At 39.3% G+C, this 16,938-nt stretch overlaps 1 protein-coding gene across 4 annotated transcripts in view; it reads right to left on the minus strand.

The window, feature by feature from the left end:
• SCAF8 (SR-related CTD associated factor 8) overlaps nt 1–16,938 on the minus strand; it is a 72,733-nt gene that overhangs the window by 24,505 nt on the left and 31,290 nt on the right. For 2 of the 4 annotated variants that reach the window (XM_081905135.1, XM_081905133.1), the window contains exons 17-20: nt 15,109–15,253; nt 14,337–14,390; nt 13,538–13,750; nt 9,763–12,674 (exon numbers count right to left, since the gene is read on the minus strand). In XM_081905135.1, the coding sequence (XP_081761261.1) occupies nt 11,035–12,674; nt 13,538–13,750; nt 14,337–14,390; nt 15,109–15,253 (2,052 nt within the window). In that variant the 3' untranslated portion in view covers nt 9,763–11,034. Of the gene's footprint in view, nt 1–8,608; nt 8,719–9,762; nt 12,675–13,537; nt 13,751–14,336; nt 14,391–15,108; nt 15,254–16,938 lie in introns of those variants that run through there. The other 2 variants (XR_014166722.1, XM_081905134.1) reach the window with 2 other exon arrangements.

Genomic DNA, 16,938 nt, shown 5'->3' on the forward strand with positions numbered 1-16,938 from the left:
CTGTCCTTATGGTTTTATCTCCCTATCTCCTTTCTTTTTTACTGTTGTAAAAAAGAGCAGTGGTTAAAAAAAAGAGCAATTATAAGACAGTGTAGAATAGCCAGAAAAACAGATGATATGGACTGGAGTGAGTTTTAGATGCAGGCATTGGATTCTTATTCAAACTGCTTTAATAGCTTGGACAATGGCGTGCCATTTCTTAGATATTATTCTGTTAGTTGCCATTCTATGCTTTTTCCATGGTACTGCCTGAATAGGAGGGATAATTCTGCCATATTGCAGTAAGCTCAACTGAAACCCCCTCCCCTTAATTACAGTGTAATTCCATATATTAAGAATAAGACACCACCAGTAAATCTTTAGGTAAGCTGCAGATACACAGCTATGAAGGTCAATTTCCTTTTGTAACTAACACACACATAATTTTAGTAAATGTCTCTTCCATGAAATTGTATCACTGATACAATCATTTTATATAGTCTAAAATCTCTCTTGACATAAATATCCCAATTTTCCCACAACTGAACCAAGGGTCTCCTCTTTATACCCGATTCTTTAAACGATCTTTCCTGCTGGCCCCTGCTTCTCATTTTACAACTGTGAGGTGAATTCTATTTTACTGCACAGAAAATATTTCATGAAAACGTGAAAGGCAATTATGGGCAAAATTTACAGCAGCTATATTTTAAGAAGCAATTGAAAACTTAGGAATTGCTTTTGAGATCACTTTCAGGCCCTATTAGAAGACATTTTTCCCCTTAAGGGATGACAGTTTAATGCATACTTGGTTTGATTATAATGCTAGGCTATGCACACTGTGGGTGGAAGGGGGAATGGAAATGTAAGAAAAGGCATGTACCATTTCTTGGCTGCCTATCAAGTTTCTTAAAAAAAAATTAAAGCCTTCAAAAATAAGATACAACAAAACTAAGCTCTTTCACTTCTATTTTTAGCCAAACATTGTACAGGTGGGCTGGCATTAACCTACCTCTTGCGTTTATAGGCTACTGAAGGAATGTAGTGTTAGCACTGTGCTGAAAATTTCTGTTTCCACTATTCAAAATGAAAGTAGCACTCTCAGTGGGTAGACATACCCTTTACATTTTCACCTTTTTTTATCCTGTTCTTTACAAATGGACACATCAGTTTATTTTCACTCTATATCAGTTCTGAGTGTGTTCAATCATAGGTTCATCCATCCCAAGTTTTGTACATTTTAAAAAACCAACCAATCATGAAACACTTAAACTGGTCACATTATATAGGCATTTTGCATGCAGTCTTCCCCCTTCCTTTTGTATACTTTCAAATGCATTTCCCCCCCTAAAATGGATTGTTTTTTTGGACTAAAAACTGCAGCACAAAAAACAAAATCTATAAGCAAGTCTGGCAATTTAGGTCACTTTGCTTCAGTATTTGGACTAAATGGATTACTCATCCATCCCTGCTATCCATGGGCACTTGCTCCCCCCCCCCATACGATGCTTCTTCAATTACCATTTATGGGTCTCTCCTTTCCAGAGTGATCCCAGCCAATCAACGACAATATAATAAACACAATGATTTCATGATGCTGTAATCCCAGTTTGGGTAGCTAGCTACAAAGCCACCTGATGGAGGGCAACACAACTAAGTCAGAGAGGGCAGTACGTCCTGGACTAGTTACACGGGTTATCCTGGTCAATCAGAAAATATGCACTAAAATGATGTCACTGAGGGAAAATGGATTCCCGTTTAGGAAGTCCTTTCCTGAATATAGGAACATTTGTTGCCTTTTGTCTTACCCTAAAAAATAGTAAGAGAATATTCTTTCAATGCTTATTAAAGTGTCACAAAAGCTGCCCTTTCTTTTGGTTCAAACATACAGTGGTACCTCGGGTTACATACTTAATTCGTTCTGGAGGTCCGTTCTTAACCTGAAACTGTTCTTAACCTGAAGACCATTTTCGCTAATGGGGCCTCCTGCTGCTGCCGCGCCGCCAGAGCACGATTTCTGTTCTCATCCTGAAGCAAAGTTCTTAACTTGAAGCACTATTTCTGGGTTAGCGGAATCTGTAACCTAAAGCGTATGTAACCTGAAGCGTATGTAACCTGAAGCGTATGTAACCTGAGGTACCAGTGTAATGATGACTTGTAGGACAGCGAGTAATGGGAAATGGTTTGCATGTACCAGGGAGTATCAAAATGAACAAATAGCCCTGAAGAACATAGCATTCTGGTGGCCATGTGTACTTGTGCTAAGTATAATGAAGTCAGATAAAGAACCAAAAGCAAGCTTTTTCAAAAACTCCCAACTGTACATCCACATTAACTGCTTCATTTCTTCAGCATCTACACACCCCTTTCAAGAGCCATTTGACAACTTTCATTAGTCACCTTTCATGTGCATCTCATATTAGGGAATCAATGCTGTGGTTATCCAATGTTCCCTTGTATTGATGAATCAAGTATAATTCCTAACAGTTTACATGCTTGTCGCATGTCTCCCAACAATCTGACATAGCCAAATTTACACACAGTGGTGGATCTTTTGTGCACTTCTTGCGGATATGATTCAGATAGCAGATGATATTTCCCAAATAGCAAAAGCACACTTTATTCTTACATTTGAAAAGGTTTGTTTTCAGATTGTGTAAGAGCCAGAATATCCTCTAAGGCAGGGGTCAGCAACCTTTTTCAGCCGTGGGCTGGTTCACCGTCCCTCAGACCATGTGATGGGCCGGACTATATATTTTTTTGGGGGGGGGGATGAACGAATTCCTATGCTCCACAAATAACCCAGAGAAGCATTTTAAATAAAAGCAGACATTCTACTCATGTAAAAACACACTGATTCCCAGACCGTCTGTGGGCTGGATTGAGAAGGCGACTGGGCTGCATCCGGCCCACAGGCCTTAGGTTGCCTATCCCTGCTTAGCCCCACGGGTTCAAGTGCATCTGGAAGGGAACATAATTCAGTGGCAGAGCACATGCTCTTGCAAGTCTCTGGTTCAATTCCTGGCACCACCAATTAAATAAAAGATCAGGTACCAGATATGGAGAAAGCCACATGGATCTATGGACACAGTATAAGGAAGCTTCCTAAGAAAGCAGCCCACAGCACTGACTTATATAGATTCAATAAGCAAATGGGCACATATGGACAACCTCTGATATAGAGAATAGTCTCCTCTATGAGCTTGGACTTTGAATTCATGAACAGTTCTCTATTAACACAGGATTTATTGGCATCAACTTAATTGCAATATTTTTAGTCAGTTGAGCAACGCAGGGGCTATAGTATGTATTTTAGGTGCCACAAATGAATAAAATTACCACCATTAAATGTCATTCAAATGTTTTACTCCTTCCAATACTGAACTAGGTAATTATGTACCTATCAGTCAGGAAGCAATATGAGGCCACCCCAAAATAAAATAGTGGTTTCCCTGTACTTGGGGAAACAGGTATGCAGAAGTGTATTAGTTTGCATGTTTCATTTAAATGGTCCTGAGAGTTTCTAGGACATACAGAATGCTGAATGCATACAGGCAAAAACTTAGTAACTATTTTCCTTTCCTTCACATCTCCAAATCTGAAGCACAACTACAAGTGTCTTGATTCATACTGACTGGAGCCCCGAACAATAGCATTTCAGCTATCAACAGGGATATTGCATGTTTTCCAAAGGTGGTGTCCACCTGTCTTTTCTTAAAACAAAAACCACAGAGGAAAGATTGACTCCAAATTCTATTAGTGATTTTTAAAATCTCAAACTCTTGAAGAAAAACTGTAACTACTGATGAGAAGTTGGTGGCATGGTGAGTAAGAATCTGATGTTCTAGAGCTTATATCTTCAGTTTTACTAAACTTTAGCAAAGAGGAAACCCAGGATTTTCGGAAAAAAGAGAGACATCTTGGAGAATGGATCCTCATTGCACCAGTGATCACAGGATACTTTTTCAGGTCCTCAGTAATCTATGATATCCTATATCTGCCAAAGAATATTATTTGCCTGTGCATCAAAATTAAAATCTGAGCAACTGGACAATATTTAAACTTCTTGTATGCACTTTCAGGATCCAAGGAGGAACAAGCCTTGAGAATGGGGAAACAAGAAAAGATAGAAAAATGAACCATCTATAATGCTGGAAAGAAAAGGGTTGTGGTGATAGCAAAGCAAAGAGACATAATAAAGAGCCAAGAAGTTCATATGGGCCACAGTGAGGAGAGACCCACTGTGCAAGCTCAAGTCCTTCTACTGACTGGACCTATCAGTTGAATCACATTCATTACATTTATAGTATTATTTCTGAAATTCTATCTATACATATACATTAGCATATGCAAATCCATGTGGGGGTTTTTTATTATTATTATTAACAATGTGTTAAGTTTCAGAGGGGACCAAGTTGCAGAGGAGGGCTAGGTGACTAACAAAAGGCTCAAACATCCTTTCAATCCTACATGCTTTTCTTCAGGAGGGGAGGAGCAGCCTCCTCAGCCCCCACATTGCCTAGAACTGGAAAACATCCCCACAAGCAATAAGCTTATTTAATACCAGAACTTCTTCTCAAAGCCATTTAGAACAGAGGTACCATGTTCTGTGCTTCTATAAGCACATAGCTCCAAAACCGCCCCTTACTGAGAAGCAAGCTTGCCTGCACTTTAAGCAGGTCAACAGAAGTGTAGTAATGCCAACAAAAGATGCTGGGTAGAATCCAATGCAGTGCTAAGTCTCTTGTTCCACTGGCGCACGGATTTTTTTTTTTGCGGAACGGAACATCCCCCCCCCCCCACACACAGGGGGAGTGCTATTGTGCAAACAAAAATCATTGCACTGATGGGATGCAGTTGTTAAATACCATCCACAGACACAACAAAGACAGCCTGGAGCAGCTCCAAATTTTGGAGATTTCAATTAGAAATTGTGGCTGGGCCCTTAGCTAAAGCTGGTTACAGATGCCTGGTTACAGCAACACCTTGTCAATGTTGTATTTCCATACATGATGTTTTCCCCACTTAAAAAAAAAAAGAAAATCTCAACATTTTCCTTCAGTAAGATTCTGTATTTCCTTACCATCCTGTAAGCATAAACTGCCAAAACTGAATAGCATAGACATGTCTACTCCAGGAAATTAAAAAACTAACTATCCTGTTGGGTTGGATTAGTCCAGTTGCGGATGACTCTGGGGTTGCGGCACTCATCTCACTTTACTGGCTGAGGGAGCCGGTGTTTGTCCGCAGACAGCAGACAGCGTTTGTCTGCGATCAGCATGACTAAGCTGCTTCTGGCGAACCAGAGCAGCACACGGAAACGCTGCCCCCCCCCCCGCTGGAGCAGTACCTATTTATCTATTTGGACTTCGTGCTTTTGAACTGCTAGGTTGGCAGGAGCAGGGACCGAGCAACAGGAGCTCACTCCATCGTGGGGATTCAAACCACCAACCTTCTGATCGGCAAGCCCTAGGCTCTGTGGTTTAGACCACAGCGCCACCCGCTGATGGGAGTATTAAATGTATTCCCCCTCCCCTTTACATCTTAACCTCTGCATTTCATTGTTTCTGGATTTTTTAAAAAAGCTTTAGTTAGTTTTTTGTGCTGTTTTTAACTGGAGTTGTGATTTTCAATGTTTTAATCCATTTGCTGCTGCATTGAACATGAGCATTGTTATGAAAATTAAACAGCTGCATGTTTGACTGCAAAAATTCATGCATTTATCTCAGCCAAGACCTTTAAATTGATGGAAATAAATATATGCTTTATTTAGTACACATTTATATGCACTTTTATTACTTTACATCATGGGTGAGGAATTGGATCTGACTAGTAGGCCAGATTGTTATCTCCTTCAGCCCACCACCCACAGGCCAAGTCTGACAGGTGGATGAGGCCCCCTAGCTGTTAATCATCTGATGCTTTGACATCAGGTGACCTGTTTTTGCTCACAACTTACTTTCAAACCATGTGGGTAAAGGTGTAGCCCATGGAAAGCACTATGAGGGGCTTTGCTATGCATAGTGCTCTGTAAGTGCAACAATCAGCTGTGCATAAGTGCAACACAGTTTCACAAGCCTCTTGCATAGCATGTCAGAAGCCTGACAGCTACATCCTTACCTGTCCTACAACGGGCATCATATAATGGCACTGGTGGGTGTTGCTTGGCTACAGTGGCCTGGTGGACCTAATTATGCCTGTGGACCAAAAATGCCCTACACTGGGTTCCTATTAATGAAAGTATTTTTTGGCAGAATTAAACTAAGAATTTTTTGGCAGAATTAAACTAGCTCATAATCAGTGCAAGAGTATTCTGCTCACAGTGCAAGCGTATTTCAAAACATTCCATTTATGGCAGTCCTATGGTATTTTACTTATTTTTCTAATGCATTAAGAGAAAATTCTTCAGCACTGGCCATAAACGTTAGTAAAATAACATATAAGAGTAGTTTCCATTCACCATTTGCTCCATCTTGTCACCATGTGTAACTTTGTGGGACAGCAGCAACACTTACAACTAATTCTATTTTAGAGTCGCTTGAGGTCTGGCAGAAAAACACTTGTGACTACGCCAACAAATAGGATACTTTATCCCATATATACTTTGAAGTCCTGAATCAGGTGATCCAGCATGTACTATGCACCATTCTTCCCTGTGTCTCTGGGGCTGTTTGCATGCCATGTATTTAACTCTACAGTAGTTTTAATGTCTGTCTGCACTGAAAGTGGACAGGAAAGGGAAACACAAGAAATGTTGCATGCTTACACAAGCTTTGAAATCTAGTTTGGGATTGTAAATTTTCCATCTATCCATGCTTCTAAAGGTTCCAATCCCAAGCTTCATGATAAACTGAAGAACTGATCTGTTACAAAAATATGCAGTGTTTCAAAAGTACAAATACACAAAGGTTATTCGGTGCTTAGCATGAGAAAATTGCTGTTACGTCATTTTCACTTTTCAGGTCATTCCATGGTTGGGTATGATTTACAACAAACATGAGGACCAGGTGGAGAAAAGTGAGGTAAAAAGCAAAAGAGCTTTCAAAAGTAAAAATTTCAGAAATTGTGGGTGTCAGAGGTAAACTAGCTCAGTTCTTCCTTGCCTGAGAAACTGTTCAAGAACAATTATATCTGCTTATCATTTTCAAAATGCCATTTCTGAAAATCACATTTGTAGGGACTGCAAAAACTTATCAGCTGTACTCCATAAATAAGACCAAGATAGCTTAATTTAAAAGTGAACAAGCACAAGCCCCCGAGGTTAAATTTCATTGAATGCCAAGACTGCAATCGCCACTGAACTCAATGGAGTTAGTTCTGAACAAACAATGCTATAAGAGTAATAACCAGGAAACAAAGAAAATCAAGTTTTATTATTAAATAACCTGACTGATGTCTTAAAACAGCTTACATATTTTTAAAAAATAAGTCTACTGGCTTAATCACTTGTGATTTGAAACAAGAGGTTTTAGATGAATAATCCAAATATGCGCTTTGTTTAAAGTAGTTCTGATTATGAGGATATGATTTTACATTAATTATAGGAACTATGCAAAGTGTTACTGATGACTGTAATACTCCATGTGTATTCGTGGTCAATATGAGTTAGCTTATTTTAAACCGAACGAAACAGCATATTTAATTAATCCTCATGCAGTGCTGTCAAAGTATTGAGTTGTAGGAGAATAATTTTATTGATCAATTAAATTTGCAAAATATTTTCTCTACCTATTTGGGAATCTGGAATATATTTCCTATTATAACACCACATCACAGTCAAATTTAACATGCTAAAAGCCATTATGCCATCAGTGAAAGAATACTGCCAGTTACTTCACTTGACTGTGTCATATTACTAAAAGAAAGCCCTTAGCAATTTCAACCTAAAATGCAAAATATCTGCTATGTGTGGGTACAAAATAACAGGAAAATAACAGGGAAGAAAGATCTGTCCAGCAACACTTCCTCAACGTTACTGAACAATCTGGGTGGAAAATTTTAGTTTGCCATTAAAGCTGATGATCTAATTGACAGATTAGTCACTATACTAAAGCTATTGACTCTAGCTAGCATCACAAAGAACAAAACAGATCCTTTCAACTAGAAGACTCAGAGAGCAGACTTGGATCTCAATTTTTGAATTTTGTCTTAACAGAATGCCACAACTCAAGACTAATTTAACCATAACTAAAACCTTTGGTGGAAAACATACATAATGTTGAATAATAAAAGGCAGGAGTCTTGTCTTTCTTACTTAGCCTATTCCAATAATAAGCGACAGTACTCACAAATATACCATTCTGTATGCAATTGTATTGATGTACAGATTCTAATCAGTTAAATACTAATACCAGTGTTGCTACATTCATTATTTTAACTGTTAAAGTCTTAAAAGACCTGCAGAATTGCCTATCAAGGCTCATCACTTAGGCCAAACTTTCTATCCAGAATCTAACAAACATCCAGACTGATGGAATCTGGATAACACCAGTTCCAGCAAGAATATTTAACAATCTTTCTCCCAAAATAGGGAAATGCAAAGACATTCAACCTATTACATTATTCCAGATTAGCACACAAAAACCCTTCAGGATTACATGACTCAATTCCTTCACTACAATTTGAAAATTACCTTAAAATGTGCAAGTCCAATGAATCTGAATCCATTTTAACAGCCAGACCATCAACAGTCTGGTGCATTTTTAATGTATATCAACAGACAATAGTGTACAGGTTTCCGTTCTGGAATGAAAGATAGAGAACTCAAGCTTTCCTAAGCAGCAATGTAACTGTAAATTGGATTTCCCTTCCCAAACAGCAATTACCAAACATCATGGCAACAAAAAGATACCTTCTATTAATGGCTGTGTTCTAGTTATTCACGGACTCTTTTCAAGTATTGCATTCTTTCAACTTCTTAGGGAAAAAAGTTAACTTTGTAAGACCTGAATTGCTTCTCCCTCTAATTATTTTCTACATCAAATGTTAGTTTATTGCAACACTCTCAACATTATTATTAAAAGGTGGGATCCAAATAGCATTGCTTTGCTAACAGAAGACATCTGTCAGCAAAATGGAAGACAATTTGTGGTGGTTGCTCTTCCCCCCATCAGCCTGCACTGCCTCCCTAATTTGGTCTAGATGGTTTTGCAATCTTCTTGAACAGACTTTAGGATTATACAGGAAGGGGGAAGTGCCTCAAATAGCCTTCCATTCTACTGCTAAATGTCAGGGGAGTAATACTGAGTTCCACCCATATTCTTTTACCAGGTTGTATTGTGAGAGGATGAGTAAGAAATGTAGAAAATAAAGTTTGCTTTTTTAAAAAAGAAAGGACCATGTGACAGTACGATGCCAACCTGACTATTTTTTGGCAACTAACAGGTCCTAAAAATATTTTCATCTTTTAGTACAAGGAATCACATTTTTGGGGCTGCATTAAATTTTTAGAAACTGGTCTGCTAAAAATATAAACTACTAGATGGTAGTACCTAATATTTAAGGAGATTGACAACCAGATGCCTGGGATTTTTTTTGTGGCCTCATCTAAGAGATATAAGATGCTAATTACTGGCATGGTAGCCATTTTAGTAATAGAGCAATCGTATGCATGGCTACTCAGAAGAAAGTTTCACTCCTAGGTAAGCATATATAGGATTGCTGCCAGGATGATCTGAAGTGGCCAGCTATTTGTTATAAGCTAATAGTGTTTTGTTTCATTTTGTTCTTAAAGAGGTTCAATTATGTTTTGGGCAACAACCATGGACCAGATATTCACTGCAAGAAGATAATCACAAAGTATTTTAATGCTACCACTTTCTATCCAGAACACTATAACTATTACAAAAAAGGACAATTCAAACATTTTCTTCAATATTTGCTTCAAACATAACCACACTTTTTTTAAAAAAAACAACAACTAAAATCTTACTTTACACCCTCCCTTCAGAGTATATTGGACTCCACCTTCTAAAGCAATCATAATTTAGAAGAGCAAATGTTAATTTGATTTAACCTGTCACATCAGCTTTTATCATCTTCTTGCTATCTAAAGAAGGTGAAAGACAATTTTTCATTTTATAACCTAATTCCATTTCAGTTTTATTTAACTGTCTACATTATTCTGTGAGTGTGTGCACATACACAATCACACACAGAAGCAGTGGTATCTACATACAGTTTTACACAAATATTTACATACACATGTTATACACAAACTAATGCGATTCCATGATTTACTTTTAAGTAGAAAGGCATATGCTTTTGTAGCATATTTAATTGTTGCACTGGTCTTACAAGAGTACTATAAACCTTTTGCAACAATTAGCTAAAGCACATTTCATTCAGGATTTTATAGATTGTATATAAAAAATACAATACCTAGAATGCTTATCAAACAAATAATGCTTTATTGGCATCTAAAAAAAACATTAAAATGTATGTTAATTTTTCAAATTTTTTTAACCCACTGCAGTACGAGCAACAAATCACAGACACGTACTTTTGAGAAATAAGAGACTATAATGCAGAAATATCAAGAACACACCATTTTCTGTATTATTTATGCTCCTTTTTTCTTTTTGGCCAAACTGTAGGAACATATAGTATCACAGCTCTGCCTATGCTTTAAAATTCTGCAGCAGCCTAAAAACCTGGACAAGATACACCAGCACCTGTTTTCAAGTATAACAATTTCCATGGCCAACCTAATAGCAATATCTAAAAATTTCCATTTCTTCCATAGGAAGTCTTTGTTTGTTTGACAAGCTGTTATTTATCCTTGTGAAGTAAAAGCAAGTGGGGCAAGTTTGCGTTTTGTCAGAAAAAATAAAAAAAGAAAAAAGAAAAGAAGGAAAGTTTACCTACCATGTTCAAATTAAGAACAATTTTCTATACAGGTCAGTTGTACAGCTATTTAAGTGAAAGATGAACATGAACATTAGATTAACTTAATTCTGGCAGACAAAAGTGAACTACTAAGGTCCAGTCAGCAATTCATCTATTACAGAGAGAGATGACAACTTTACAAAAGGTATCTTTTTACCTACTGAGTGATGATTATGTCCCCTCAGTTTCTGTGCTTTCTACCACTGGTTCACTTTCTAATTCAGCTTCTGTGTCACTCTTCTCTTTTTTTGTGTCACTTGAAGTTGCCAGCTTTTCATAAAGTTCTGGTTCACCCTGTACTTGCGCTGCGGGTGGCTGACTCTCTGTCTCTGCATTTTCACCATTAACTTGGGGCACACTGTCAGTCTTTTGTTGAGATGTGCCACCTTCAAAAAATTCAAATGCTCTTGGATGTGGAGGGGGTATCCAGTTGTTCTGTATTCTCTCTCTCCCAAATCTGTTTCCATTAATTTCTCTGCCAAAATTAAAATCTCTGTCATCCCTGTCCCTCTGCCTTTCCCAAGGTCTTCGGCGATCATCAAAGTCTCTGTGAGTGTCTTGTTCAAGTCCCCGGTTCCAAGTTGGGCCACTTCGATTTTCAAATCTGTAGTTTGTTTGACGATACCTTTCTCGGTCTTCCTGGAAGCCTTTAAGACCACCAAATGTAGGAAATGAATGATGCTCTCTTTCATCAAAATCTCCTCTTTGTCCCCAGTGCTTGTCTGAATTGAAAGCAAAATGGTCTCTCCTACCAAGTCCTTCCATGCCTGGTCTTCCAAAGTTCTCTCTTAAATCTATGTGTGGCCTGGCAAGATGTTCTCTTCCATCTACTGGAGGTCTTCCTAGACTTTCTCTTGGATCTAGTGATGGCCTTCCAACTGAATCCCTCATATCCACTGAAGAGGTCCGATTAATGTTCTCCCTATTTTCCACTGGAGGAAAGCGATAGTCTCTATCTCCTTCTTGCTGAATGCTGTCATCTCCAAGTGCCAACCTTTTATCTGAGTTAGACATGTTATCAACACTTTGTCTACCAGAAGTTCCAAATGGTCTCTCTGTTTGAGTAAACAAATCTCCTGAAAGAAAAGCTCTAGGCGGAGGAAGGGATGGGTCAAGGATTGCTGGAGGAGGAATGCTATGCTGTAGTGGTATTCCAGGCTGCAGGAGAGGAAATCGTGGCCCAGGTGGCTGTGGCATTAGTCCTGAGCGGATATCTACTAGAGGCATTCCAGGCAACCTTTGACTAGCAATAGTTAAATGGGGTACATTTTGAATTCCAGCATGTGGCTGTAACCCTAAAAGTCCAGAGCCACTTGAAATATTTGGTGGTGGTAATCCTAATAGTCCAGAACTACTTGAGACAATCGGTGGTGGCAATCCCAGAATCCCAGAGTTGCTTGATACAATAGGTGGTTGGAGTGCTGCCAAAAGCCCAGAACTACTTGACACTATAGGTGGCTGGACTCCTGACAAAAGTCCAGAGTTACTTGACACTATGGGTGGCTGGAGTCCCATTAGAAGGCTGGAGCTGCTTGAGACAGTCATGGGCTGGAGTCCTGCCAGAAGTCCAGAGCTGCTTGAGACACTTGGAGGCTGGACACCCGTCAAAAGCCCAGAGTTGTTTGAAGCATTAGGTGGCTGAACTCTTGTCAAATGTCCAGAGCTGCTTGACACACTGGCTGGCTGCACAAGCCCAGAACTACTCGAGACACTAGGTGGCTGTATTCCCCCAACAAGCCCCGAACTGGTTGAGACACTTGGTGGCTGCATTCCCCCAGTAAGTCCAGAACTGCTTGAAACATCATCTGGAACTGAAAGGCAAATACAAAAATTTAAGTCAGCAGAAAAAAAGAGTACATACTATGAAATAGCTAATTTTCTTTTTTTAATCAACTACTTGTGTTGCTTGAAACTGTAGCTGTTTAATCTCTGAGTTAGATTAAACCAAGATCAACATTTATCAGTTGGCTTCTTATCTGTTTGAAATCATATTTGTAAAAAGTAAACCCAGCATCTCAAATTTGGGGACAGACTAAATTAAGCAGGATTTGAAATAATAATAATAAAAATGCTCCTCAAATATTTTAACTAGGGTGTCACACAATCAAAATCAAAAGAGGAGATATTTCCCTGTCTACCTAGTCATGTAAGTTGAGATAAAATATAAAAGAATACAGAAAGGGATTTAAAAATTTGGTGCCGTTCTTTGTAAAATGCCAACATGGAACAAGAAATACACATGAATGCTACTGAAAAGGCCTGCAACGCTAATGAAAGTAACATGTACTCTGATCTTATTGTAGAACACTCCAGAATGTAGGAAACAACAGGAACTATGTTCCATATGAGATAGCATGGAGCTCTAGACATTATGAATCCATCTTTTACTCCTCCAGGAAAAAGAAGCAAAATGTTTCTTGGTCTCAGATAAACAGTGTTTCAGCAGCTGTATCTGCATCTGTTGCACATTCAAAACCAACATGTCATGTAGAAAGCTAAGCTATGCACTGTGAGTTTTAAAATCAGGGGACATTTTATTATTTGATCAGCACCTTACAATATGTGGCCTTGGCATCAGTAGCTACTCCAATAACTACCCCTTTAGAATACCCATGCAGAAATGACCACTCTAGTTGTACAAACTTTATGAGCAAAGTTTCATTGGGCTACTTACCAGCTCTGTTTTCACTTGATGAAATCTGAAGATCTGCAAGATGGGATCCCTTTTCATCTAAATCTGACTTGTTACTTGACAGAGGAGTAAAAGCACTTCCAGCAGATAATGTTGGGGTGGTAAGACTACTAGAAACAGTGCCAACTGGTAGAGCAAGGTTGCTATAATCTTTCATTGACTCTTGAGCAATTGGTAGCGAAGACTGTACAAGAGCTGTAAAACAGAACACACATACAACTTCTTATAACCCTATGCATGCCTACCCACAATGAAGTCCTGGTATATTCAATAGGATTTGCGCCCTAGTAGAAGTGTTAAAGATTGCAGCTTATGTTGCAGTATCACAGTGAATTCTTTTCATATAGTTGTATGTGCAAATGATGTAATAAAAAAATCTGGTAATCCTAAACTATAGACTAAATATGCTATTTGCAGTATTATCAAGCTACCATTTACAGCACCACAAAATGAACACACATTTACTATGCCTTCACCTTACAAGCAAACAAATCATTTTAAAAACAGTTTGCTATCAAAGTAGCTATCATAGAGGCTGGCAAGTTTCTCCTGAGCTACAACTATTTCCACTGATCTATACAATTAAAAACAAAGGGCATATTCCAATACAAATACACAACACAGTTAATGTTTTTTTAAAAAATTCTCATCAGTAGCTCCCTCCAACAAACATACCAAATGTATTTTAAGTTGTCCTCTAAATGTAGGAGCCATTTTGGAGTTTGGTGAAAGAGCACTGCCTAACTGAAGACACAAGAAGGAAAGATATAAACTAACTTACGGGTTGGAACTACCGGCGGTGGAACAGGTGGTGGAACTGGGGGAGGCAAATAACCTAGAAGAAACAAAGAATAAATCTGAATAGACAAAGCCAGCAAAAGTGATCTGAATAACTTATTTGTATAGAAGACAGCATTCACTGCATACAGTCGTACCTTGGTTTTCGAACACCTTGTCTCGAACGTTTTGGCTCCCGGATGCCACAAACCTGGAAGTGAGTGTTCTGGTTTGTGAACTTTTTTGGGAAGCCGAACATCCAACGTGGCTTCTGATATAAGAGTGCAGAAAGCTCCTGCAGCCAATCGGAAGCTGCTTTTTGGTTTTCGAACATTTTTGGAAGTTGAACGGACTTCCGGAATGGATTCCGTTCGAGAACAAAAGGTACGACTGTATTTGCAAGTGCTCGACTGAATTAAAATTATGAGCAAGCGGTATTATTTAAACCAATATATTCTGTTTTGCATCTTTTGTGTTTTAAAGTGCAGTTGTATGGGGTTTTTTATTTTATTGTTTCATCTTCTTGTAAGCCGCTCTGAGGTTTTTACAATCAAGTGGTGTATAAATTTTAATGAAATAAAGGAGTATCATTTAAGCATTACAAGTTAAATAAACATACGTCAGTTAACTCCAACAGCCCATCCTATGTATACATACTTAGAAGCAAATCCTACAGGATTCAATGAAGTTTGCATCCAAGTATGGATCTTTTAATCAGATCAATCTATGTGAATTTATGCATAAATTTATGTCTAAATTATATAAAGGTAACTTACCTGGAGGTGGGTGTGAAGGATTGAAGCTTGCTCTCATGAAGGGAGGTGGAGGAATTGGACTATAGCCAGGAGGAGGGACAGACATTGTAACAGGAAATGTTGGTGGTACTAAACTAACTGCTGGCACAGATGGAGCTACAGGAATCTGTTTAGGAGAAAAGCAAAGTATGTCTTCAATATTTACATAATCCCGTTATTTTAAGGCTATGCAGATTTACTGGGAAGTAAGTCTCACTGAATGTAGCAGTACTTCCTCTGGAAAACATGCCTAGTATTGGGATGTATAAGTAATAATTAGAATCAAAATCTACGCAATGACAATAGTAACTATGGTAACATTTTGGAACTATGGTTCCAAAATGTGAATTAAAGGCTGTTAAGCCTGCTCCATCTTGCAGTGTCACTTCTTACTAAATCTACTGTACACTGCTCTGATCTCCTCCACTGAACAGTGATTTGGGACTTTGGGTCCCCTACTCTGTCACTTAACAGCCAACCAGCACTATTGTACTGTACAGTGGTGCCCCGCAAGACGAATGCCTCGCAAGACGAAAAACCCGCAAGACGAAAGGGTTTTTCGGTTTTTGCGATGCTTCGCTAGACGATTTTCCCTATGGGCTTGCATCGCAAGACGAAAGCCTATAGGGAAATCTCGGGGACCTTTTTTTAAATGCTGGCGGTGGGGAGCAAAGCCTTCCCCCCCCCCTCTGGACTTCAGAAGAGGTCCAGGAAGGCCGGCGGGGGCGAAAGGCTTTGCTCCCCACCGCCAGCATTTTAAAAGCGGCCCGGGATAGCAGGGAAGTGCTTCCCGCTATCCGGGACGGCTTTTGAAGGCAGGCGGGGGGAGCAAAGACTTTTGCCCCCCGCCCGCCTTGGAAAGAGGTCCTGGACCTCTTCCCAAGGCGGGCGGGGGGCAAAAGTCTTTGCTCCCCCCTGCCTGCCTTTCCGGGAGAGCGGAAAAGGCAGCGCTGCATTTTAAAAGCCCCCGGGACTGTCCCGGGAAGGCAGGCGGGGGGGAAGCAAAGACTTTCGCCCCCGCCAGCCTTCAGAAGAGGTCGGGGGACAGACTGTCCCCAGACCTGGTCTGAAGGCGGTTCGGTTTCCATAGGAACGCATTAATTGATTTTTAATGCATTCCTATGGGAAACCGTGCTTCGCAAGACGAAAAACTCGCAAGACGAAAAGACTTGCGGAACAAATTACTTTCGTCTTGCGAGGCACCACTGTATCAATATTGCCTAAAAATCATGTCTGATTGGCTGAAATTTCCCAACATTTTGGAGCTTAAGTGAATACAGAAGGTTCTTAACACAAAAAGCTAACTCAAAGGTATTTTGGTTAATTGAAAGAAACAAATGACTAAGTAAGAGAAAAAGAGATCCCTGAAATAATTAAGCAAAAACATAAACAATTAAACTCACAAAAACAAACTCCCAGATCTGATGAGACCCCGCAGTGAGCAGAGCAGAATCTATTAACATACGACCGGCAGGGAATATTGCCTTTTCATCATTAGTGTGCAATGAAAATTCACAGGAAATCCAATTTTCAAACTCATCCAGAGAGAAAATAGGAACTGGATGTCTAAAAGCAACCACTTATCCTTAGAGGTTCAGAGGAGATTCTTGTCACACTTGCCTACCACCTATGTGTTAGTTTCTGTTTCCCTCACTGAGCAGCAGCTGCAAGTCATGGGACTTTGTTTTCATTCCACAGTGCAGATACTGTTGGATTCTCACGGGAAAGGGAGACTGGATGTGACGTTCACTGGTTTCCTGTTTCTTTGATCTTTCGTTTCTTTGGGAGTTGCTCTCTGCTTCTCACAGAGAC

This window comes from Podarcis melisellensis (assembly GCF_964234715.1).
Source record: "Podarcis melisellensis genome assembly, chromosome: 3".
In the NCBI taxonomy this organism is placed as follows: domain Eukaryota; kingdom Metazoa; phylum Chordata; class Lepidosauria; order Squamata; family Lacertidae; genus Podarcis; species Podarcis melisellensis.